Source organism: Mustela putorius, unplaced genomic scaffold, assembly GCF_011764305.1.
Source record: "Mustela putorius furo isolate JIRA1106 unplaced genomic scaffold, ASM1176430v1.1 tig00003964_pilon_pilon_pilon, whole genome shotgun sequence".
Classification (NCBI taxonomy): Eukaryota; Metazoa; Chordata; class Mammalia; order Carnivora; family Mustelidae; genus Mustela; species Mustela putorius.
Genome location: NW_025422108.1, coordinates 695,682 through 722,437, shown reverse-complemented (window position 1 = coordinate 722,437; position 26,756 = coordinate 695,682). Strand labels below are relative to the sequence as shown.

Below are 26,756 nucleotides of genomic sequence, written 5' to 3'. Positions count from 1 at the left end.
AGTCCTAGCAAAAGCAATCAGACAACAAAGAGAAATAAAAGGTATCCAAATTGGTAATGAAGAAGTCAAACTCTCTCTTTGCAGATGACATGATTCTTTATTGGAAAACCCAAAAGACTCCACCCCCAAACTACTAGAACTCAAACAACAATTCAGCAACGTGGCAGGATACAAAGTCAATGTACAGAAATCAGTGGCTTTCTTATACACTAATAATGAAAGTACAGAAAGGGAAATTAGAGAATTGATTCCATTTACTATAGCACCAAGAACCATAAGATACCTGGGAATAAACCTAAACAAAGAGGTAAAGGATCTGTACTCGAGGAACTGCAGAACACTCATGAAAGAAATTGAAGAAGACACAAAAGATGGAAGACCATTCCATGCTCTTGGATTGGAAGAATAAACATTGTTAAAATGTCTATACTGCCTAGAGCAATCTATACTTTTAATGCTATTCCAATCAAAATTCCACCAGTATTCTTCAAAGAGCTGGAGCAAATAATCCTAAAATTTGTATGGAATCAGAAGAGACCCCGAATCACTAAGGAAATGTTGAAAAACAAAAATAAAGCTGGGGGCATCACGTTACCTAATTTCAAGCTTTACTACAAAGCTGTGATCACCAAGACAGCATGGTACTGGCATAAAAACAGACACATAGACCAATGGTCGAGTTTCATTCTTCTACATATAGCTGCCCAGTTTTTCCAAGACCATTTATTGAAGAGACTGTCTTTTTTCCACTGTATATTTTTTCCTGTGTTGTCGAAGATTATTTGACCATTAGAGTTGAAGGTCCATATCTGGGTTCTCTACTCTGCACAGCAAAGGAAACAGTCAAAAAAACAAAGAGGCAACCCACGGGATGGGAGAAGATATTTGCAAATGACAGTACAGAAAAAAGGTTGATATCCAGGATCTATAATGAACTCCTCAAGCTCAACACACACAAAAAACAGACAATCATATCAAAAAATGGGCAGAAGATATGAACAGACACTTCTCCAATCAAGACATACAAATGGCTATCAGACATATGAAAAAATGTTCATCATCACTAGCCATCAGGGAGATTAAAATTAAAACTACATTGAGATATCACCTTATACCAGTTAGAATGGCCAAAATTAGCAAGACAGGAAACAGCATGTGTTGGAGGGGATGTGGAGAAAGGGGAACCCTCTTCCACTGTTGGTGGGAATGCAAGTTGGTGCAGCCTCTTTGGAGAACAGTGTGGAGATTCCTCAAGAAATTAAAAATAGAACTTCCCTATGACCCTGCCATGCCATTGCACTACTGAGTATTTACCCCAAAGATACAGATGTAGTGAAAAGAAGTGCCATCTGTACCCCAATTTTTATAGCAGCAATGGCCACGGTCACCAAACTGTGGAAAAGAACCAAGATGCCCTTCAATGGATAAGGAAGATGTGGTCCATATACACTATGGAGTATTATGCCTCCATCAGAAAGGATGAATACCCAACTTTTGTAGCAACATGGACGGGACTGGAAGAGATTATGCTGAGTGAAATAAGTCAAGCAGAGAGAGTCAATTATCATATGGTTTCACTTATTTGTGGAGCATAACAAATAGCATGGAGGACATGGGGAGTTAGAGTGGAGAAGGAAGTTGGGGGAAATTGGAGGGCGAGGTGAACCATGAGAGACTATGGACTCTGAAAAACAATCTGAGGGTTTTGAAGGGACGGGGGGTGGGATGTCGGGGTACCAGGTGGTGGGTATTATAGCAGGCACGTATTGCCTGGAGCACTGGGTGTGGTGCAAAAGTAATGAATACTGTTATGCTGAAAATAATAAATAAATAAATAAATAAATAAATAAACAGTCCTTCTTTGATAACTCAGAAGCAATTTGATCTAATACATCCTGAAAGTTATTTGGACCCTGAAGTTGCCTGCCTTCCAATGAATGTGGCAGAGGACTCCTTGGAGAATGCTGCTTTTCATGGATGGTTAGGTGTCATTGTCTTCCATGGGCCCACCACAGATGCACGTGGTGCCCCATGGCAGCACTTGGTTTGACCAACTGCCTCCCCCTAGGACAGAGGGCAGATCAGTACAGGCGCCCTGAGTGGTCACCAGACAAGGAACTCATGAACAAATGGAAAAGATACTGCCTTCAACCTTATCCTATTTCCAGAGGTATTTCTATAACTGGTTTGAAAGGATCCTTTCTATTCCAAGATGATGGTGATGAGCAACTGTGTACACTAGAGCTAGAGGCCAATGTGCTGGAGACATATTTCTATTACTTACACATGTTGAACAGACCAGGAATGTCTCTTCAGAACAGAGGAACTCCTCTTTGCCTTTCAGGGGCCTAAATATATGAATCAGAGTCAGTAATCACACCTTCAGAAGGGAAGGGCAGGTCCAGAAGGGCCAGCCTGGACAGAAAGACCAAGGAGTGGAGAGATGGGGGCGATAGCATGCAGCTGTAGAAGGTGAGGGGGCCCCCATCCCCAAGGACAAGGCTGTGCCAAACAGGCAGCTCTGGAGGAGATCTGGAAGAGAGAACCTCAAGGCATCTATGGTATAAAATCAAAGCTGGGAAAAGGGTTTCATGAGCATCACGTTTGTTGACACTTGTCTCACCTATCACGTGGCCCCTGGGGATAAGCCACAAGCTTCTGGCTTCATCATGTGCTTGATGTATTAATGTATTAATTCTTCGCTTCATTTTCCATAGATATAAAATGGGGATTGTCTTGGTCCCTCTGGGCTGTTGTAACAAAAATTCCATCGACTGTGGTGTTCAAACAACAAACATTTATCTCTCACAGTCCTAGAGGCTGGGAAGTCCAAGACCAAGGTTTCAGCAAATCCAGTGTCTAGTGAGGGTCTGCTCCTATATCTGTGCTATGTCCTCAACATCGCAGAAGCAGAAAGGGGAAGCAAGCTCTCTCATGACTCCTTTAAGGGCATGAATCCCAACATGAACTGCCCCCCCCCCCGCATGACCTCATCTAACTCTAATGACCCCCATGACCTCATGTAACCCTAATGACCTCTCAAAGGCCCACTTCCTGATACCATCACATGGCAGGTGGGAGGTGGGTCTTAACATATGAACTTTGGGGGGACACAAGCTCTCAGTCCATATCAGGGATAACTTGAAGTATAAACTGTTGAGATATTATGCAAATATTAGCTTTACTTTGGCAGACCAAAACCATTAGCTAATTAAAAAATAATCTCAGAAAATAGTTATTTGGAAAGAGCAAAGCAACAGCATTCTTTTTGGCTAAAGAGATCTCTCTCTCAGGTGCCTGCATTTTTTATGAGCAGAATTCTATTCATTCTGCTGTCGAGTAGTTTGTGTGGAAATAAACATTTTATGCCTTTGATGTAAAATACATTTTAATAACCTAGCATTAGAAAATAGAATTTGCCTCTCCAATTTGAAGGCTGTGTAGACAGAAAATGATTAATGCATTTTCATTTCATAGAATAAGCTCAGATTAGGAATTCACAATTTGCTAGATCTTTATGCAAAAACAAAAATTCTTATTAGAATTCATTCCTTTTGGGGTTTTTTTTTTTTTTTGGAACAAGGTTACAGGATTGGTTATAAAGAATAATAAAATAGAATACTCAAAAGCTTTTTGAGATACAGCTGAAATGGGAGAAGATACATATTAAAGTAGGCTTACAATATTCTTATAAGATCTGGGAAGCTGAGTGGCATGACTTCCAGCACTGCAGATTCTAAAGGACACCGGTAAAATCCAATCCATGTGCTTAAAATGAAATGTGATGGATTTGTAACTTTTTATTTTGTACTTTTAGGGAAGTTATGTTCTACTTCCCTCAAAATGACATCCAGAATGGTCGGCTATGGGAGAGATCAGGAAATGGTCCAATATTGGATGTTCAGCTCATAAATGTGGAGATGTGAAGCCAAGGTTTGACTTCCCTTCTCTCACATAATATTATCATTTTAAATAGCCAAGTATCAATACGGGCAATCTTCTGAGAAATTAGTTCATACTCTAGCTTATACAATGCAGTAAAGTCAATTATGTATTGGTGGTCTACCATGGAAAGATAGAGGGTGTTAGACACAGAAGGGAAGAAGAAATAGTTACTCTAGAATATGAAGTTCTCTAAGAGAAGTGCAAACAAAATGCTTGGAGAACAAAAGGAGAAGTTGTTATGCTGGTGGAATCAGAAAATTCTTCCTTTACTTGATGGTAAGTGAGGTTTTGAAGGATGGGTAGGAGTTTAACAGGTAAGAAAAGGAATACCAGGGGTTGCCTGGATGGCTCAGTCAGTTAAGTGTGTGACTCCTGATTTTGGTTCACGTCATGATCTCAGAGTTTTGAGATGGAAACCTGCATCCCCAGTGCAGAGTCTGCTTGAGATGCTCTCTCTCCTTCTCCCTCTGGCCTCTTACACTGCCCCCCTTTCTCTCCCTCTCTAAAAAGAAAGAAAGAAAAGGAAAGAAAGGAATACCATTTGGTGGAAATAGCATGACTATAGTCAAAGATGTAAGATACTTGGATTTTTTTTTTTTTTTGAAGGAGTAGTGAGTTTTCTAATACATTGGCTATATTTGGATTATTTTGTTTGCAAGTGATGGAGACACTGCTCAGACTACTGAGGTAACAAAAAATGTATTGGTTTGCTTATTTGTTATGGTTTCATCTAGCTCATTTGTTATGGTTTCATCTAGCAATTCAATGCAATAACATCAGCATTCAGCCTCTTTCCATTTCTTGGCTTTGCTTCCAAGATGGCAAGAGCCCTCATCCATCTTTACTGTTACATTTGGCTATGGGGAAAAACTGTGTAGAGCTGGCTCCTAAAGCAGACTTCTCCAAAGAGTTCCTCACTTGTTTTGTGACCTTGAACCAGTGCTGGAATACAGAAGCTGAAGTCATCAGAGACTTGAGTAGGAACTATGACCCTGCCATTTCTTGACTGAGTGGCTTTGGTTGAGTTACTAAAACTCTCTGAGAGTCAGTTTTATGACTTATAAGGTGGGTATGATATTTATCCTGTCTATTTGAATGGTTATTGTAAAAGTTAATTGAATAAAGTATATGGAAGTACTTTGAACATTATCAAGTGCTATGTACATGTAAGGTAAGATTAGTAAAAGTAATATTAATACTATGTGTATTTGATAAATCCCAACTTCTGGAACTGTTATATCTTTTTAGTATATGTTTATACCCCTTTTATAAAATAGCCCCATGACTATCTTAACAGTCCTCCTCCTCTTCCTGAAAACAGTGAATGTTTACAAAGTACTTACTTTGTATGTGCTAAGCATGTTTCATGCAGTGTTTCATTTATTCCTTCCAGCAGTCCATTTTACAGAAGATGTCACTGAGATTAGGAAGGTGAGGATCTCGTCCAGGTTCCCCTGGTTAATACATGGCAGAGTCAGTGTCCAGCCCCATCTGAGAACTCTTGATTTGAATCCCTCCAGTCTACTTTCTCTGCAGACTGATTTTCTATAGTCCGGTAGGTCATTAACACCACATTTCTTAACCGGCTCCTGTGTACGCGCCCATGCCACCACAGCTTTAAACTCCTGTGTGAAGGAGCCTGCAGTAATCTCTTCTGGTTTCCAGTTCTCCTGAATGCCACTCCCAGAATGTGACTGTGAACTTTCGGTTGAATATAATTTGATATGAAAGCAGTTGTATGTTGTGCCATGTTGACATATCCTTATGTTAAATTGCAGCCACTGTTCTCCATTAGATTATATGTTCCCATGGTTGGCTTGAGCTTACCGATGTGGAATCCATTTTTCTTGCTTCATCCAATGTCTTTAGAAAATGCAAGTGATTTAATTCCTGAGATTTCAGGAATTGTATCAAAAGCACCCAAGTTTTCCCTTGGGAAGTTTTGGTTCTTGCCAATAAAATCTGTTGTTCCACAACCAGTGGAAGCACAGGGCTTGAACATTATATCTTACCCTCAGACGTGGTCTCTGGACTCCAGACACAGGCCTACATCCTCCTGACTGACACGCCACCTGAATGTTTCACTGGAGCTCCACATTAGGCAAGTCTAAAACTACATCCATGGGTCCCTGTTCCTCATCCCATGATAGCCCTGCCGCTCTGTAGTATCTTCCATTAGTGCCTGGCACCCCTGCACACCCAGCTGTCCGCGTCAGAACCCTGACGGCCGTCCTGACTTTGCCCCCTTCTTTACCCTCCATTGTGGTGCCTTCCAAATCCCACGAGTCTTTGCCTCCTGAATATTGTTGATTCTGGCTATTTTTTTCCGCTCATACTTTTACCCTCTGCTCTCCCTGGAGGACTATAGTAACCTCCTACCTTATTCCCCATAAATACTCTGACTCTCACTTTGATCTATTCCTCCTACTGCCATCAGAGTGATTTTTTTTTTTTTTTTCCAAACGTCTTAAAAGGTCACTCTGCTGTGGACCTCCATTGTCCTTAGATTGAAGGTGACCTTTGCTAACACATCCTCTGGGCTCAGCATGGCCCCATCCCTGCCTCTTGCCCTCTTCACTGCAGCCACAGTGCGTGCTCGGTGCATTCAGTCCCTTGGCCACAGTGCTCTTCCACCCCCACGCCTTTCCACTTCCCTCTGCACCAGGAGCAACTCACCTACTTAAGGGATGACCACTCCAGAGCTGAGCTTAAAGCCCCAGGGCCGCTCCCCACCCCACCACCCTCAGACTAGATCAGGTCTATTAGTCTCTTTGCTCTCAATGCACTCTGTTTTCTTCTTTCTAGGAACTTATCTAAAATAGGATGAAATAGAATGTAAGGAGAGTCTACAAGGGCAAGGTCAACTCTGTCCAGCTCACTTGGAACTAGCACTGTGCTTAGCACTTCATAAGAGCTCAGGAGTGCCTGGGTGGCTTAGTCAGTTAAGCATCTGACTCTTGATTTGGGCTTAGGTCTTGAACTCAGCATCCTGAGTGCAACCTCTGTGTTGGGCTTGGTATTGGACTCCATGTGGAGCTTACTTAAATAATACTTGGGCGCCTGGGTGGCTCAGTGGGTTAAGCCTCTGCCTTCAGCTCAGGTCATGATCCCAGAGTCCTGGTATCGAGCCCTGCATCAGGCTCTCTGCTCAGCAGGGAACCTGCTTCCTCCTTTCTCGCTGCCTGCCTCTCTGCCTGCTTGTGATCTCTGTCTGTCAAATAAATAAATAAAATATTTGGAAAAAAATAATTTAAAAAAGCTCAATAATTATTTATTGAATAAATGAGTAAATAAATGTAAAGTTTGTGGAAAGCTGACCTCATTTTTAGTGGATTGCTGTGATCTATCATCTCTAATATATCTATAAATTATATGTGTAATATATATACATGACTATTATATGGTCTCTATATAAACATTTCCATTTTTACTAGCTTAAGGAATTAAAAGTTGGGTCTTTTGAAGAAATAATCCAGATAACAATAACTTTCTCTTTTAAATACTGCTTCATTTTAAAGCAATTTCGGTTTAAAAATTTTTAAAAATAAATTACAAAAGCTCGCTGTCATTTCAACGTATGCTGGTCATAGTTAAATACTGTCTTGACAATTAATCTTCATTATTACCTATGGTTCTGTTTTCCCTTTTATTGTTATCATCTTTCTCACCCCTGAATCATTTTAACAGTCTTACTACTATGTCCTTCCAATCTGCTTTAGATCTAGAAATTAATTAAACGTACTTGTTAAGCTTGTGCATTAAATAAGAGTTAATAAGGCTTTGAGTGAAAGCCTAAGGAGCAAAGTGCATGGTTCTATGCGGCAGAGTGATTTTAGCTTCCTTCGTGTATGTCCTAGGCTGGCTTTTGGATGCCCAGAATAGTCCAAGGTCTGATAATCTGGGAAGAGAGATATTACCATATTTATTCATGCATTTAGGAGCTAGAGTATTTAAAATAGAATGCAAATCACTTGAAAAATGGAATTGAAGAGAACACAAGCCAAGCATGAAATTGCACCAAGTAATTTTCCCTATCTACATACTAAGTAGAGCTAGATCTTCAGGAGGTAACTAATTTGTAGTTAGGAATGAGGAAGTAGAAAAAACATCCCATTAATATCTACAGTTTACCCAACTGCTACATGTTGGCCCACATGACAAGTCACGTTTTATTCTAAAAACATTTCTCAGAATGCTATTTTTTAAAAATTATGAAATGGAGCTGGATTGCTTAAGGAATTGCCCCCCACCCCATCGCCCCTGAATCTGATTAGTATCTGGAGCTGTCTCCCTTAGCAAGACCTCTGCAAAGAGAATACTCAAGCTATGGTGATTTACAATTATTTCAGCAAGATACGATGCTAGGAAGATTCATTCTTGTATGCTGTGACTCTTGAATGGGCCGTTTCTTAGCATTCTGCTGCATATTTTTGGTGCAGTTTGAGGCTGAAGGAAGTACGCTATGTGGAGAAGAACCTCATTCCAGACAGAGACCTGAGGCTGGTGGCCATCCCATCAAAGTCAGGGTACAGTTAGCTTAGCAGGCAGGTTTAACTTAGCAGGCAGGTGTCTTTCTTCCCCAGCTTCGCCAGGATGGTCCCAAACCTGTGCAACTGATGGAAGTCAATGACCTTCTAGGAAAAGGAGGGCCATCCTTTTATTTATGAGTAGTTGCATTCCCTGTTAGAACCTGGACTCAAACATGTTCCAGAGAGTGAAAGCCTTGAAGGACAGAGTCCTAGATTCCTTAGACCCACTTCTAGTGTGAAGTCAGCTAGAGATCATGTCCAGGGCAGCTTCATCCCTGTCTCATTGCCTTAGTGGCCCTTAAGTAATTTCTAGGTCTTTGTACTTCAGGGAACATCAATAAAGGGAACATTTCATCTTAACTAATTCATGTAACAAACATTGAGTCCTTGTTATGAGCAGACACTGCCTCGGGCACTGGGGACACACAACAAAACAGATAAAAAAAATCCCTCCCCTCATGAAGATGATAATCTAGGGAGTGAGGCAAAAATAACACACACATAAGTAAACCATGAAATGTGGCAGCTGACAGTAAGTGTTTGAGAGGAAAATAAAGCAGCAAAAGGGGATAGAGAGTGCTGGAGGGGTTGGGATTTTAAATATGGCGGCCGGGGGTGTCCTACTGAGATGAGGATTGACTGAAGAACTGAGAGGAGGCTCTGGGGAGGAGCTGAATAAGAGCAACCACAAGTGTGAAGGCCCTGATCGGGAACCTCCTTTTTGGTTGGGTGTGCGTGAATCTTTTTGGAAGACTTTCCTGCATCCATATGGGTACGTATGTGTGCGTGTGTGTATCCTTAACACATGTACACAAATGCCACCATTAACGAGCATACTGTCTGCTATTTCTTACTTAAACACGTCTTAGAGGTCCTTCCTTACCAACAGACAGGTATGGCTCAGTCTTTGGCGGCTCTACCGTGTTCCGCGTCACACGTGTGATATCTGTAGTTAATCAGTTCCCCATGAATGCACTAGGCTAGGGCTGGTTTCCAGCCCACCTCCGGGTCTGAGAACTAGAGAGGCACTTCCCCTGCCCATTTCTTTGTTCTCCTTTTCTGTCATCCCTACTGGCCACGTGGCATATCTTGGCGTCTCTCTTGCCAACTCCGGGGTCCTACCTGCTCTCATCCTTCCTTCTGACCTTCGGTTCAGGAAAGACCTGTCCTCTGTCCTGCTACCTTCTGAGTCCTTCATTCTGTGTCAACTTTTGCTGACAGGTGCTGTCCTGTCAGGTGAAGTCCCTTACATTATCTTTAGACGTGGAAGGAAACTCTTTCTAAGAGGATTCAGAAGTGCCTTGTGCCGACCTGTCACCCATGTGGCTGTGGGTGTCACTCTCTGACATCTTGGGCTTCATTTCTCCCTGAGTCTGTACTCACCTGGAATCTCAGTGGGGCCTCAGCAGCACTGAACACGACAGTCTCGTCCTGACCTCTAGTGGATGACGCTGTTTCAACATGCAGGCTGCCCATGTTGGTGAGTGATTTCCTGCTAGACAGATGGCCTCAGTCAGTAGATGCATGCATGCTTGCTTTTGCTGAAAGTGCGTAACTCTCCCTCCCTCTCTCTTTCTCTATTTTTTTTTTAAAGATTTTATTTATTTATCAGAGAGAGAGGGGGAGAGAGCAAGCACAGGCAGACAGAATGGCAGGCAGAGGCAGAGGGAGAAGCAGGCTCCCTGCTGAGCAAGGAGCCCGATGTGGGACTTGATCCCAGGACGCTGGGATCATGACCTGAGCCAAAGGCAGCTGCTTAACCAACTGAGCCACCCAGGCGTCCCTCTCCCTCTCTCTTTTTTAAAGATACTGTTTATTTATTTATTTGTCAGAGAGAGAGGCACAAGAAGGGGGAGCAGCAGAGGGAGAGGGAGAAGTAGGCTCTCCTGTGAGCAAGGATCCTGATGCAGGACTTGATTCCAGGACCTGGGCATCATGATCTGAGCCAAAAGCAGACACTCAACTGACTGAGCCATCCAGGGGCCCCAGTGCAGAACTCTCGAGAGCAGATCTCTAATAGGAAAATAAAACTGACTTTGCCCTAGTAAGTTTTCAGGGGTCAAGTGCTATTTTGTTTTGGGTTTTGTTTTTGTTTTGTTTTGTTTAGTCTATCCAGGTGTCTCCAAAATGTATGGGGTGGGGGTGGGGAGGATGATAACTTCCCAGACCCCAACTTGCAAAAGTGTAACCTGGTTTTGTTTCCTGACCTAAAATCCTGCCAAACTTTGGAAGAGGGTTGGATCTTTTTTCTCTTGCAAAGGTCTTGGAAATAGTTGGGGAGTCAGCAAGCGGAGTAATTTGAGATGAAAGCCTCTCAGGGCTCAGACCAGGTGTTTGACATTTATAACTTTTGGATGAGTTCTTTGTGTGCTGACCCCTTCGTGTGGCAATCCTCTTTCCTTCTTTCATTGCCTAAATACTTTAGGTGTTTATTTCCATGACAAAGTGTTTTCTGTTTATCCCTTTCCTCTGCCTATCTGTAGGTTTTTAAACTGTAGAGGAATAGAGAGCTACCCCTTCTGCCTTTTCTCATCCTTTGGACTTTGCTTTCTCCACCCCTGTCTACACAGGAGGCGACAGGGCCCCCAAACACATGTAACTACAGTGGGCTCAGGGAGGGGCGGGCTGAGGGGGGCATCGCTTTAGCTTCCAGGCCTGGCGAGCAGGTTTACTCTGCCTGAGACACTGGATTGAGGTGAGTGGTGGGTGGTAGGAGCTGGAAGGAACCTGAGATCCACTAATTGGCCTCCTGATCTCTATGTGTGTCACATTAACTGGTCCAGTGGGCTAATGAATTGGGGTCACTGTCTGGGGTCTGCCAGCAGGGCGCCTGGCATGGGGGTCCATCCCCTATAAAAATGTGCAGGGTGTGGAAAGTGAAAACCTTCCAAATGTGCATAAGGAAAGAGCTTTCCCTATGCATAATAAAAGGAGCAGAAACTGTTGGCATTGCATTTTTTAGACAGTAGAGAGGAAGGGGTGAAGTCCCTTACATTATCTTTTCCTAAATTGTGTGTTAGGGTATCTGTTTGCTTTGAATATAAGTGTCATGTACTCATAGATTTCAGTTGGTTCCTTATTTCCAGATTATATGTCTGAGGGATTTAGCAAAGAATACGTTATTTGGGGAGTCCTGACATTACGTAGGAAAGGAATGATGAACTGTGATTACTTCATTATAAATAAATAAATAGGTCATTATCACTTCATTATAAATAAATAAATAGGTCCAAGAGGTCATTTGTTCCTGGGGCATCTAAGAGATGAGAGAGAGATTTTGTGAGGTCAGCGTGGGTGCGATGACTTCCAGGAGGTGTACACGTCAACTTGCAAACTACAATTCTCTCTCTTACACAAGAACAAAGCAGTGCCCCCATCAACTGGCTGAATTGTTTCCCTGTCCTTTTGTTGCTGAAAATCTCAAAGTATTTCCAGACCCAGCGGGGCTGAAGCAGAGGAGAGACTTTCCACTGGGACGCCGCGCCCCGCCAGTGCTTATGCGGTTGGTAGATGGCCAAGTAGTGAATATGCCAAATGGTCAGATCTGCCAGATGGGAATAGAGAGAGACACTGCATGTGCCAGACCCAATTAGAATGGAAAACCTGAGGGCACTGATAGGCAGGGGTGAAGAAAGGGGAGCTGGGTCTATGATATGCAAACTGCTCGCATGTTAACATAGTGTTCAGAGAAGCACCCGTTAACTCTGTGGTCTCAAAAATAATTTCCAAAACTTTCCTTCAGAAATTCCTTATTAGGGAATCACCATTGAACACCACCAGCATTACTTGGATATCCTCTGGCGCGCTTTTCCTCTTGCCACCACTTGAGGGACCAAAGGACAGACTCCCACCAGCTGCTCCGTGTGCCCATCAGAACCTTGCCAAAGACCCCTCTCCAGGTTGGTCTTTCTGTGGCTCCCAAGGGCTGCGTTTACACAGTATCAGGAGATGCTTCGTGAAGACGTAGAATGACTCTTGTAACCAGGGAGTGTTGGGTCCCAGAGGCTGACTGGGGCCATGTTGCTCAGTTTTCAGTGACAGCGTCACAAAACAGCAGCTCACTCCTTCCTGTCTGGGGAACAACCTGTTCTTCATTGGAAGAGCAACTCTTGAGAATTTTCGTCCTTCCAACAACTGGTGAAGATTTAATTGATGTAGCAGGATTAGATTTCCAGGTCTGTGGTTTGCTTTTTGGCCTCTCAGCTATGATAAAGACTGATTAGCACATATCACCACCTCAAGGAAACTCCCACTGGGATGTCAGAGATCCAGGGAGGCAATGATTAACACCGCTTTTTTCCCATCCCAATTATGGGAGGACAGGAGTCAGGCAGAGAGAGATGAAAAAACCATCTTTATTATGCAGTAGCGCAGCTGTGGTTATAGGTACGAGCTGGCCTCAGACTCAAGACACAGAGAGGCTTCAATCCCATATCGCATTTAGGGGGCTTTACAGAAAGGTACAAAATGGGAGGTACAGGAGGTACAGCGTCTCCACGTTCTCGAGAGGCCGGCAGCAGGCCAAGGACAGCTCTCTGCCCTGTCTCCCACAGGACTTGCGTAAGGCTGACATGGACGTGAATGCGAGCAGGGCGTGGGGGCTCACCTGGACCCACAGAAGCCAGAGTTCCACTTTCTACGTGACTTAGACCATTCTAGCTGCGCAGGCTGAGACTTACAGTCTGATCCAGGTTCAGAGTCACAGGAGTGGGAAAGGAGTTTCCACTGATCGTTGCTGTTTGTCAGGTAGCTCTGAGGGGCCAGATCTGTGTGGCGCTTTCCGACACTGACGTTCAGGCTTTCTTCACCATTACTAACGGATCCTGTCTCTGATTGAACTCCTGATCCTCTCCACCCCAACTGATCCCGCACCCGTCCCCGTCTCGGTCAAGTCCAATTCTGCGAGCCAGTGGTGCAGACCAAACTCCTGGAAATCCATGGGTCCTTCTCTCTTCCGTGTGCGACTCCTCTGCCACCACCCCGGTCCAAGCCATCATCATCTCTGGCCTCGGTGACTGTGGGAGCCACCCAGCTAGCCTTCCTGCTTTGTCCTTTATCTTCCTACTGCCCAAGACTCCTATCAATAGGCCACTTTAAACTTGACAGAGTGGCCCCTAAGAAAAAAGAGAAAGGAGAGGAACTATTCCTCCATTCAAAGCCCACTAATGAGCGTCCCCTCATTCAGAGGGTCGTCCTCTCCTGGACCCCCTTCCCTCCTTGCTGGCTCTCTCTACGTAGCCTGCCTTGTGTGTTTCTAGCACGGCTAGCCCTCCGATCTTTACATATTGGTTCCTGCTTGTGATCCTTATTCCCCTGCAAGTATGTTAGCTCGATGAGGGAAGGAAGTCTGGTTTTCGTGTGCCTGTTTTTCCACTGCTGTATCACCAGTGCCTGGAACAACTTGTATATGAGGTAAATACATACTTGTTACCCAAGGAACAAACGAATGCATGAATGACTGATTGACACGACTTAGCAGCATGGCCAGGGTGCGCCTCCTCATCCTGAGACCAGCTGTCCCCACCCCACACCCTCCTGAAGGCATCAGGGACTGCTGCCTCTGCTCTTCTGTCAGACATGTTGGAAAGAGAGAACCCTGACAGGGCTGAGGAAACTTAGTTCCCTCTTTCAAAATCACCAGATAATTCATTCTGCCTCTGAGTGGTAGAATGAATGGTTCAGGGTCCAGGTGAGCCCATACACCTTGGCTCTTACTCATGTCCAGGGCAGAAAAATTCCTCAAACTGAAGTCCCACCACACAGAAGTGTGAGGTCCCAGACATGGGACAACCATAATTCAGTAAGGAGATGCTGGTGGACCAAGTCCATGCTCCAGAATAAGCCTCCAGGGGAGGCCAGGCCTGTCACAGACAGTTGGAGTGTGATCTCTGAGCACCCAACCAATGGGGAACCCAGTGCATGGCTCTTTTCGTCTGACACCGTTCTCTGATCAAAGGAAGCCAGTCTCCATGGAGAGATGACTGTTTGTAGGGCTGGGGCACAGAAGGGAAGGGGGGTCAGGAACATCCTGCAGCACCAGGGGGTAAGGAATTGTTCAAGAAACAAAAGGGTGGACACATTAAAGGAATGCAGGAGCCATCCCACTAGAGCTGACCAAAGCCAGAACAATTTGAGCATGAAAATCAATAACCTGGCGTTAGAATTGAAAGTATAAAATATCCATGAGTCCATGCTGATAGAAATGAATAAATAAATAAATCAGTGGTAGAGAAGAGATTACATCTTCTTTACAGAAGAATTTCAAATAATTTAGATATTAATAGTTTATATAATATGCAGGTGGAGCTTGAGCTCCCCTCCCCCAATTCAAGATTGGGCTATACTTAATGACTTCAGAGTATGGAAGGCGGGGAAGTAATCTTACAGTAGCGGAACTGGCAAGCTCGACCTTGACCAGGTGGTCAAGATCAGCATTATCAGTGATAAGTCAATAAGTCATCAGCATTATAAGTGATAGCCAGTAGTCCACGGTGTTTAAGAAGGGCACTTCCCTGGGGCGCCTGGGTGGCTCAGTCGGTTAAGCATCTGACTCTTAATTTCAGCTCAGGCATGATTTCATGAATCATGAGATCAAGCCCAGAACTAGGCTCCGTGCTTAGCAGGAATCTGCTTGAAGATGCTCTCCCTCTGCCCGTCCCCCACCTCAAATAAATAAATAAATCTTAAAAAAAAAAAAGAGCCCTGCAACTCTATAGTCTTCTTCTCTAAAGGCCAGAACTCAGGTGAACTGTGAGGAAAACATCAGATAAACGCAAATCAATGAACATTCTACAAAATACTTGACCAGTCGTCCTTAAAACTGTCAAGGTCATGAACAAGGGAAGTCTGAGAATCCCTCGATCCTTCGCAGGGGAGAGGAGCCTAAGGAGATCTGATGACTGAACGTACTGTGGTGTCTTGGATGGGATCCTGCGACAGAAAAAGGGCCTTAATGGAGAAACTATTAAACTCTGAATCAAGTATGGAATTAATTTAATACTAATTTACCAGTGTTGGTTTCTTACTAGTGCCAAATATTTTATGGTAATGTAAGACATTAACAGGCAAAACAAAGGGGGGGTGTAGGAACTAGAGAGTTCCTTTTTTTATTTTATTGCCTTTGTGACTTTTCTGTACATCTAAAACTATTCTAAAAAGCGATGAGGAGTTAGTAAGCACTTCTGTCTGCTGCCACCCAAGCTCATGCAGCATAGAACCTTGTAAGTTGATCTTGCTTGAGGCTTGGAGACGTGACTGAAGAGGCCAATATAAAATGCCTTTGATGTCATCAGACTTCAGTATAATTGTTTCACCTGTTTATACACATGCGCTCTCCCTTTGACCCCCAGGATGCTCTTCCGCCACCTCCTGCCTAATTTACATTCTCTATCTTTATTTTTGATTTTAGACATGTAGGATTCTTCTTGTCTCATTTATCACATGCACTACCATAAACAAATATCAATTTTGATTTTAATATATAATTCCATATGTCTGAGACCAGTTAGAGGGAGGAAATTAGCATTTATCGGATACTTACGATGTACCAAGCACTGCGTTAGATGTGGTTTCATTCAAGCAAAGTAATGCAGGGTGTTTGCATTCTGCCTACCTCAAGAATGGATTTTTCTCTCTAGGGCTCATCGAAATGCTTAGAATTATTGGCATACAAATTTTGTGTGAAGAAGTCCATTCATCATAGTGAGGGTGAAGGGAAGATATTCCAGGGTGAGTGTACACAGTACTTGAATTTTCTCTGATCTTATATACCTGTAGGTATTTATACTGTGGACAAGGTAATAAACCCACTCTCCATTCTCTCTCAGCTTATAGCACCAGACTGGGTTTCTGTATTGCCCTCCTGTTGGTCTGGCTATGAAGTGTGGTCCTGGTTAAGACACGTGGGGGCTTCCCCCAGGGAGGTGGGAGCCCCATTTGATGGGCACGCACATGGGTTTTGGCATTTCCTTTTTATCTCACTTTGCAGTGTTGTCCACTACTTCTGCTTGCATTTGGGTCCCAGCAGCAAAGAATCCCACATCTCCGCACAGCAAACCCATTCCATATTCTATACTCTGCACCTCAAAAAGGCCTTGCATAGGGGTGGATGTGTCCATTTAACTGCTGGATATTATAAACCGTCTCTTGCTAGGATCCTGGGCACATTATCCAATGCAGTTTCTTGGGTTCTCAAAAGTAAAGACATTTACATAAGAAATAGTACTGAGGGAGGCCTGGGTGGCTCAGTTGGTTAAGCATCTTCCTTTGGCTCAGGTCATGATCCCAGGTCCTGGGATCAAGCCCCACATCAGGCTCCGGCCCCACATTGGGCTTCTTGATCAGTGGGGAACCTGCTTCTCCCTCTGCCTCTGCCCCTACTCGTGTTCTCTCTCTCTAACAAATAAATAAAATCTTAAAAAAAAAAAAAGGAATGAAACAGCTTACATTTTGGCATGATGTCACTATTTACTCTTTTGCGGTGATAAAATTGCACTCTTCATTACTTCCGTTAACCTGGAACAACCGGTTTTACTTGTTCTGGATGTAGTCAACTGTGTTTACCACTGTTGTCCTTATCTAACCCAGTCCCTTTTATTTTATTTTATTTTTTATTTATTTTAAGTAGGCTCCATACTCAGCATGGAGCCCAGGGCAGGACTTGAACTCAGGACCCCAAGATCAAGACCTGAGCTGAGATGAAGAGTCAGACACTCAACTAACTGGGCCACCCAACTACCCCCTAACGCATTCCTCTTTGAATCCCTTTTTGTTTTGGAGTAATTTTATATTTCCAGAAAAGTTGCAAAGTACAGACTTCTCATATACCGTTGATCCAACTTTCCCTAATGTTACCATCTCTGGATAATGTTTCAATCCATGTCATTGCCAAAGAAAGCATTTCTTTGGATAGGAATGAGGGAGGGTGTATGAGGCGGATAAAGGTTTGATACTTTGAAGTCCGTAATTCACCAAAGAGGAAGAATGATCAAGTTTAAGTCTTCTCAATATTGTGGGCTTCCAAATGGAAGCTCCAGTGGATAGTGTGTAAGGGTCTGAAGCCCTCACCTGTCACGGGGTTCTTTTCCATAGATTCCAAGTGCTAAAAAAATGATGGCTAGGGGCGCCTGGGTGACTCAGTGGGTTAAGTCTCTGCCTTTGGCTCAGGTTGTGATCCCAGGATCCTGGGATCGAGCCCAGAATCGGGCTCTCTGCTAGGCGGGGAGCCTGCTTCCTCCTCTCTCTCTGCCTGCTGCTCTGCCTACTTGTGATTTCTCTCTCAAATAAATAAATAAAAATCTTTTTAAAAATTTAGAAAAAATAATGGCTGAAAATTGTTCAGATGAAATGAGTGAATCCAACCGATGACCGTGCTGCTTTCCTCACCTGATAGTCTTTTAGTCTTGGCCTGTCAAGAAGTAATAAAGGGGAAGCTGTGACGGGAAAGGGGCTGTTTCTGCAGGGGTTTGTGGTTGGTGCCTGCCTGTTCATCATTCTGTAACAGGAAACTATGATCAGACTAAGGTGCCTTCTGTCCAGGGAAAGGCCTTCGTCATTCCTGGAGACTTTGTTAGCCCACTGTTTTTCCTGGTGACGGAAAGTTCAAAACCCACAGAAGCATCACAACTTCCCAGGCTGGGCTTTCCTCTCTGTGAGTTGAGCGTGATGACTTACAGACTCCTTGGGGCGTTAGGGGACCCTGTTCATTGACTAGGGGGCTATGTCACTGGTTTCCTCCCATGGGTCTCATGTGCTAAATTTCTTTTCCTCTTCTAGGATCTGTTGAAAAAGTCTTTTGTAAGACTGCTTCGAGATGCGGAGACGGAAAACAAGGTAGCCAGCCCACGCACCGCACGAATAATCAACATGCTAGTCTCATTTTTACTTAAGTTCGAAAAAGCCCCAAATGGGACAAATCTTGCTCTAGTAGGAATGTTATTTGGTGACTAGATGGGAGTAGGCCATGGTGGATGGGAGAGGCTGATGAGGCTTGAATAATGGTTTTGCCTAAAGGCAGGTGAGGGTTTCAGGCTTTTCCCAACGATCATTGCTGTAGCACAGTTGTGGCAATTTGAGTGAAAATGCCTTTCAATTTGGGCAGTTAGTAATTACGTGTCTTTTTTTTTTTTTTAAGATTGTATTTATTTATTTGACAGAGAGAAACACCGAAAGAGAGGGAACACAGCAGGAGGAGTGGGAGAGGGAGAAGCAGGCTTCCCGCCGAGCAGGAAACCCAATGTGGGGCTCGATCCCAGGACCCCAGGATCATGACCTGAGCTGAAGGCAGATGCTTAACGACTGAGCCATCCAGGTGCCCCAGTAATTACGTGTCTTAACAAAGGATTTAGTGAAGTGGGAACGTTGGCCAAGAACCAGTCTTTTTCCAGGTGTTCCTATTCTCTTAGTTAGGCGTCTCTTCCCCCCTAATATACAATGTTGACGTCATTAAGCACAAGATAAAAAATTCAGCATTCACAGAATAAAAATATTGAGGGCTACGAAATCCACAGTCATAAGTAAAATGAAAAGCTGAGAGTTATTAACCTGAATCCTCAAAGACCTGATGTGTCCCATAAATGAGAGGCAAGCTCATCAACGAACAGGTGTTTTTCTTTTGTGTTGTGTATGTAGATAGATGCCTGTTGTCCCATTAGAATTAGTGGATATCTTACTGTTCATTTTTATGATTGACAGATATTTTTTTAAAACATAGTTATTTAATAGAAGGTGGAGGGAAGAAGGACATTCTGAAGAGACTGAGTAGCAAGAAGAGAGCAAAAAGACTTTGTAGCAGGTAGGGATTCCATTTGGTGACTGGTTACAGAGACCTGTAGTAATGGTGGCTTAGACTTTCAGAAAGCATTTTATTTTTTCTCACGTGACATGAAATCTACAGGTAGGTCATCTAGGATGGATTTAACTGACTTGGGATGTCCTCAAGAAGCCAAATACCTCCTTTTGTTCTACCATTGGAGGGTAGCTGTTTGGAGGTGGAGGCTTGGGCATTCACCGTGACTGAGGGTTCTGGTCTGAGGGGCAGGGAGAATGTGGTGGCTTCCCTAACCCTCTTATCCCGGCTTCATTCCATCACTAGACAGACAGTACTTGATATATCTTGAGAACGGCTCTCCGCAGTCTCGCTCTGTTGTTTCAAAAATGGGGATGAGCTGCTAACAGACATGGGGAGGATTTGTGAAGAAGGAATTTCCCAAGTTGGGTCACTTGGGTTTTTTGGTTAACTTACTCAGTTGTGCTTGTGGTGTACTTTCATGCTAGGCATCAGGACATTTCTAGGATTCCCCAAACCATGGAGTCATAAACTCTAGCCACCTGGTTTTGTAAATAAAATTATTTGGGAACACACTCATGCCCATTTGCTCACACATCGCCTATGTCTGCTCTCTTGCTGCAATGGCGGGGGTGAGTAGATGCCACAAAGACCTTAAGACCCTCCAAGCCTAACATATTTACTATTTAGTTTCCTTAAAACTTTTAAAGGGAAACTTTGCTTCCTCCTGCCTAAAACATTTGATTTCACCTGATTCCTCTTTTTCCAGGATAATTTCTGTGGAGGGGAAAAAAAAAAAAAAAAAAAAAAACCTATGAATATTTTTGCTCTTGGGCCTGGGATCTAGGAGCTTACGTAGTACTTTTTATAAGATTTAATCTTTCTTTTTTTTTTTTTTTTAAAGATTTTATTTATTTATTTGACAGACAGAGATCACAAGTAGGCAGAGAGGCAGGCAGAGAGAGAGAGAAGGAAGCAGCTCCCCTGCTGAGCAGAGAGCCCGATGCGGGACTCCATCCCAGGACCCTGAGATCATGACCTGAGCCGAAGGCAGCGGCTTAACCCACTGAGCCACCCAGGCGCCCAGATTTAATCTTTCTTGACAAAATAGTTTTGTTTTTTAATTTATTTATTTACTTATAAAACAAACACAAAAACAAAAAAAAAAAACCCACATGAAAACAAAACAAAATAAAATAAAATTGTGTTCTATTTGCCTGTTCTCCCATGGAATTCTGTAAATGATGTGGCTGGAGAAAAATGTTAGAAATCAGTTAGGAGCCTCTCACAGGACTTTCTTACATTTCACATTGAATATATATTTGTCATTGCAATCCCAAGTGTGAATATGAAGTCCTCAAATTTAAATTTCCCTTCAGTAGAGCAAATAATAAAAGCAAAGCACTTAATTATTTTTATGGCTAATGTTAAGGAAAGGTCATCTGAAGATTAGGGTTTTAGGTGTCATGCCTTTCAACACTGGGACATAGGTTTAGAAGGAGGATGGTAGCAAGCAGGGTAGCTCGTCAGTGGGGTGAGAGAATGATTCATTCTGGAGAACTTTGTTCTGCAGAAAATTGTGAAGGCAGCCTGTCTAATTACCATTGTAGCTTCGCATTCACTAAGTTGAGGGGGGAGGAATTCAGGAATAAATAAGATCTCCCCCACCCAGGGCTTTCAGGTGGGCGAGGCTGCACCCCAGCACACAGCAGGCTGGGGGCTCCGTCCGTGGCTCACTGCTAACACACATAAAGGATGGGTGAGGGGGTACTGGCTTTGCTGAGCAAGAACAGGGCTGGCTCTGGTAAGTTCTATCCTTGCTTTCTCATCATACTATCTTTTGTTCCTATTTAAATTATCTTTATAATTTAAAATAGAATTGTATAAAATCTAATTATGCATTTTATCATATATTATCTAATAATATATATTAGATAGAGTATATATCTTATTTAATTGCATAAAACAGAATTATAAGATGAAATTTTATAATTTAAAAAAAATAGATTTTAAATTATACACAGTACTGTTTCCAAGCCTTAAAAGCCAGCTGGACTTACTTTGGGATTCAAGCCTTGTAGAAAGCAATGGTTCTCAAACTCAAGTGTGCCTCCTAATCACCTGAAGGTCTTGTTAAAATACAGGTGGCCACCCTCCCCCCACAGTTAGTAACTCTTGGCTCTGGGCAGGGCTGAGTCTGTGCTTTTCTAACACATTCCCAGTCGTTGACGCTGACTAGCAACGTTGATTCTGGTCTAGGAACCATCTTTTGAGTACCGCCATCACGGAGAAAACAAGCAATAAAAAACAATTAATGTTGATGATTTAATATGTTAGCAACCTGCCAATCAAGCAGAGAGGTTTTGGGGGGGTTTGTGTGTGTTTTTTGTTTTGTTTTATTTTTAATTCTTATGATGCAGCTGGTCTTATACTAGGTGTTGTGGGATCCTGGTTCTTATCCTGAGGGATTTTTCTGATTGGCTGAAGAGATGAGGAATACTTAGAAACAGGAGAAAACGGTAAGGTTTAGCTAAGTGTAGAGGAGGGGTGGGATAATTCAATGTGGAATTTTGTCTTTAGGAAGGAACATGGGGTGAAATAGAGCTTGAGCTGGTCTCTGAAGTGAGAATAGGGTTTGAGTGGGGAAATAAAGGGTGTGTGTGGGGGGGGTAATCTTGTCATTAAGGACCCAGGAGCATGCGCAAAGGGCCAGTGCTGGAAAAGCCTCTATAAAATCACATCTGGTTGCATGACGCCAAGCATAGGACCTCTGACCCTGAAAAGCAGTGTGCCTTGCTTGCCTGTGGAAGAGAACGTACCCCGCCAGCCGGCACCACCCTCCCGTCGCATCTCTCCCTACCTTCCATTTGATTAGAGCCCACACTGTTCTTGGAGGACTTTCTATACATCCTGAGGCCATTCCTGATCCTTTGTTCCTGATACTTCCTTCACCCAACATCTCCTTTTCTCCCATCTCTACCAGTCCCGTGCAGCACAGCTCAGGTGCCACCCATGACTCAAAATGTCCCTAGTCACTCCCCAATCGCAATTGTAGTGATTAGTGAAAAACTTGAACTGGTGAGGATATTGTTCCGTCCCCCATTTACTTGTGTCCAAGTTTTACTCATCATCTGTCCATTCCAGTTTCCCTCCTCTTCCTCTGGGATGACCCTTGTTCTCAAAGTGTGGTCCCCCTAACCTGGGGACTTGGAAATGCAAATACTCCAACCCCACCGCAGGCCTTCTGGGTGGGTCCAGCCATCTAAGGTGTCCCAAGCCCACAGGTGATTCTGAGAAATTCTGCTCTGGGAGGAAAGCTAATTTTTCAAAAGTGGCCCCGAATTCCTCCCAGAGAGCTGTTTCCTCCCAGAAAAAATCCCCACTCTCTAATTACTAACAGTCCATGTTAAGCATTGAGATTTTGCATTTCTTTTAAGATGAAGAGTTTTAATTTCTTCAAGTAGTTTACTTTAGAAACAAAATGAGAATGTTTTCTCCATAAGTTTAACATTTCACTGACTTTATTATGTAGTACAAATGCCCTGACTGCTTTTTCTAAATGATTATAATAATTCAACCATAGATAATGAATGCTTTGGAGTCCTGTAACAAATTGGATAATAACAATGATTTAATAGAAGTCAAGCTATCTAACAGTAAGAAGAAAAACCCCACTGATTAAATTCATTTTTTAAAAAATCATGTTCATTTAAAGTAAACTGTATTCATACCTAAAATCTTCAAGCGCCTTGCTTAATCTGTGTCTAGAATATATTCTTTCACACTGGAAGAATGGAAAAAATAATGAGGAATCCTATCTAGAAACACTGCTAGATAATGTTCTGCTAAATGTTCAAGGATTCACAATATACTGCTTATGGTCAAGTGAAATTGTAACTGCTTCGCCATGTACAGAGTTTATAAGAATGATTTTCCATGCAAACAGAAATTTGTGAATAGTCTAAGTATATCTAAGTGATCCAAGTGATGTTCCTTTTACAAGTTTTTTTTTTTCTTAACGTTACTGAGGTACAATTCATGATATAAAACTCTACCCATTGAAAGTATACAATTTGATAAGTTTAGACGGTTACACTTATGAAATTAACACCACAGTCAAGATATAGAACATTTCCATTTTATATTTTCCTTGTGTACCCTTCCAATCTATCCCACCTTCAGGAGGAGGAGTGCCTGGCCTCAGACAACTTTTTGTTATAATGTATTAATTAGCATTCTATATAAATAGAATCATACATATGCATTCTGTTTGTGTCTGGCTTCTTGAACTCAGCACAATGATTTCAAGATTCATTGCTATTACTGCATATATCAGTAGCCCACTCTTTTTTTCATTGTTGGGTAGTATTTCATAGTATGAATATGGCACATTTTGTTTATTCACTTGGACATTTTGAGCTTTTGGAGATTACAAAGAATTCTGCAATGAACATTCATATATAAGCCTTTGTGTGGACATGTGTTTTTGTTTATCTTGGGTAGATGTCTAGTAAGGAAGGGCTAGGTCATATGCTACATGTTAAATGTTAAGATTTTTTTTTTTTTCAAAATGCTGGTTTCCAAAACCTAAAAACAATTTTAGGTTCCCACCATCATTGTATAATCTTAGGGTCGTTGTACAACCTCACCAATAGTCGGTATCATCGGTTTTATTTTTGATCACTATGATGTGTAGGGTGATCACTCTTTGTGTATTGAATTTGCATTTCCCTGATGACTAATGGTACCAATATTCTTTTTTATGTGCTTATTGGCCATTTGTATATTTTCTTTTGTAAACTGTCTGTTCAAATAACTTGCCTTTTTTTCCTTATTAATTTGTGAAAGGTCTTTATATATTTGGGATATAAGGCCTTTATCAGATATATGTATTTGCAAGTACCTTCTCCCAGTCTGTGACTTTTCCTTTTCTTAATGGATTCTTTCAAGCAGCAAATTTCATTCATATTGATAAAGCCCAGTTTAACAATTTTTTTCTATAGTATGTGCTTTTCATATCCTATTGAAGAAATTGTTGCCTATCACTAGGTCACAAACATTTTCTATGTTTCCTTCTTGAATTTTTATCCTTTTAGCTTTTAGATTTAGGTTTATCATTTTGAATTACTATTTGAGTGATGATTTTTCTTTTCCCATATGGTTATCTGATTCCTCTAGTACCACGTGTTGACAAGGTTATCCTTGCCCTACTGAATAGCCTCGATATCTTTATAAAACTTCAGTTGACTATATAAAGTGTGTCTTTTTCATAATCTCTATTTTGTCCCATTGATCTATGTTTATCCTTACACTAATACTATATTGTTTTCTGATCCATAAAGATGGTTTCTATCTCCATTTATTTCACTTATAAAAATAATATTAGCTATGTCTTAGACATTTTATTGTAGGGGTTTGCTTATCCTTTATTAAGTTTATTCTTAAGTATTTTCTGCTTTTTGATGTTACTGTAAATGAACTTATTTTTGTAAATTTTATTTTTCTTTGTTTGCCCTTAGTATAAAATATACAATTGATTTTATTTTTATTTACTTATTTATTTTTAAATATTTTATTTATTTATTTGACAGAGAGAGAGCACAGTTAGGCAGAACGGCAAGCAGAGGGAGAGGGAGGAGCAGGCTCTCTGTTCAGCCAGAGAGTCCAGTGCAGGACTCGACCCCAGGACCCTGGGATCATGACCTGAGCCAAAGACAATTGCTTAACCTACTGAGCCAGCCAGGCACTCCTACAATTGTTTTTATATATCAACATTGTGGGGCACCTGGGTCGCTCAGTTAGTTAAGCATCATCTGCTTTTGGCTCTGAGGTCATGATCTTGAGGTCTTGGCATTGAACCCCATGGAGATCCTGACTTTGGGCTTCCTGCTCAGCAGGGGGTCTGCTTCTCCTCTCCCTCTGCCCCTCAACCCTCTCCTGCTTGTGCTCTCATTCCCTCAAATAAATAAATAAAATCTTTTAAAAATTATATATCTATCTACTTATCTCTCTATCTCAGCATTGTGTCCCTTTAGCTTGCTAAGCTCAATTCTTATATTTAATATTTGTTTCTAGACTTATGAAGATATAAATAATAATGTTACTTGAATACAGAAACAGTTACTACATCTTCCTTTCCATTATTTTTGCCTTTTGTCTTCTGGTCTTCATATAGTGTCTAGGACCTGTAGGATGATGTTGGGCAGAAATGATGGAGCGACTTAGTCATTCCTGCCTTTTTTCCCAGTCTTGCAGGAAACAGTTTAATATTTCATCCTCGAGATTGATGTTGGTTATTGGTTTTAAGTAGATGACATTTATCAGATTGTGGATATTTTCTACTCCTAGTTTGCTGAGAGTTTTTGTCATGAATTGATATTACATTCAATCACATGTTTTTAATTTAGTAAAATGATACACTTTTTCTCCTTTATTCTGTTAACATGATGAATTGCATTGATTGATTTTGGAATATTAAACTAATCCTTCATTTAAATATTAAACTCAAGCACATCATTGAGTGTTATCCTGTTTGTTAAGTTCTTAGATTTTTTTTTCTTCTTATCTTTCAGTTCTAGAATTTCTCTTTCTTCATTAAACTTGCTACTCTTTAAAGTTTGCAGATTCATTCTAAGATTTTATTTTCTGAAATATACTAACTGTACTTGTTTTAAAACCCATGTCTGGTAATTTATAGCCCTCTGAGTCCCTTTCTGTTGTTTCTTATTTGTGCTTTGTTTTCTTTGATTATATATGGAACATTGTTTTTGAAAAGTTATTTGTGGGAAAATTTGAGCCCTAAGATGGTTTTACATTCCTCCAGAATTTGATTCTGCTTGGCCCCTGGGGACACTATTAACATGGTTATCAGCTTTTTTCAGTTTTAGTGCTTGAGGTTTTCTTGACCTCCTAGGACAGTCCAGGTCCCAGGAATAGTTTAGTCTTCATTCATTCTTAATCCTAGGGTTTGGGTCAAACCCATGGGTGGTTGCCTTGTGTCCTTGGCCTTGCAGGGACTGATTCTTTCTTTTGATTCCCTCTATCCCCAAGAGCCCTGTGAAAACCACTGTCTGGTCTCTCTGCTGCCTTTGTTAGAGAGGAACATACCCTAGGGAAAAGGAGGTTCTAGACTAACTATACTGGGTTACAGCTTTTCCAGGCATTCAGCTAGGTTTTTTCTTACCATTTAGCTTTTTAGTACGTTCCAGATGAATTTAAAAATAAATTCTACCTCGATTTTTTTCAGTTGTCTTCAATAGGAGGTTTGGTTTGAATGACCCAAAGCAGATGCCCTGATATTGCCTCCATGAGCCTGCTCCCCCCACTGATATTCATACTGTGGATTCCACATCTGTTCCCCAGATTGTATACCTTGACCTGCTGTGATTTCCCAAACATATTTCTCTAGTTTGCTCACACACTTGTTTCAGCCGGCCTCCCACCTGTGGGCATTGTTTTCTTTAAATTCAGAGCTGCGTCAGATGCAAGTCCATCCC

The 26,756-nt window shown here is 42.1% G+C and overlaps 1 protein-coding gene across 1 annotated transcript in view; it reads left to right on the top strand.

Moving 5' to 3' along the window:
- LOC123389272 overlaps window positions 1–26,756 on the top strand; it is a 163,350-nt gene that overhangs the window by 63,844 nt on the left and 72,750 nt on the right. Inside the window, exon 3 of the mRNA XM_045070402.1 lies at window positions 18,249–18,305. Coding sequence (XP_044926337.1) covers window positions 18,249–18,305 — 57 coding nt within the window. The remainder of the gene's footprint in view (window positions 1–18,248; window positions 18,306–26,756) is intronic.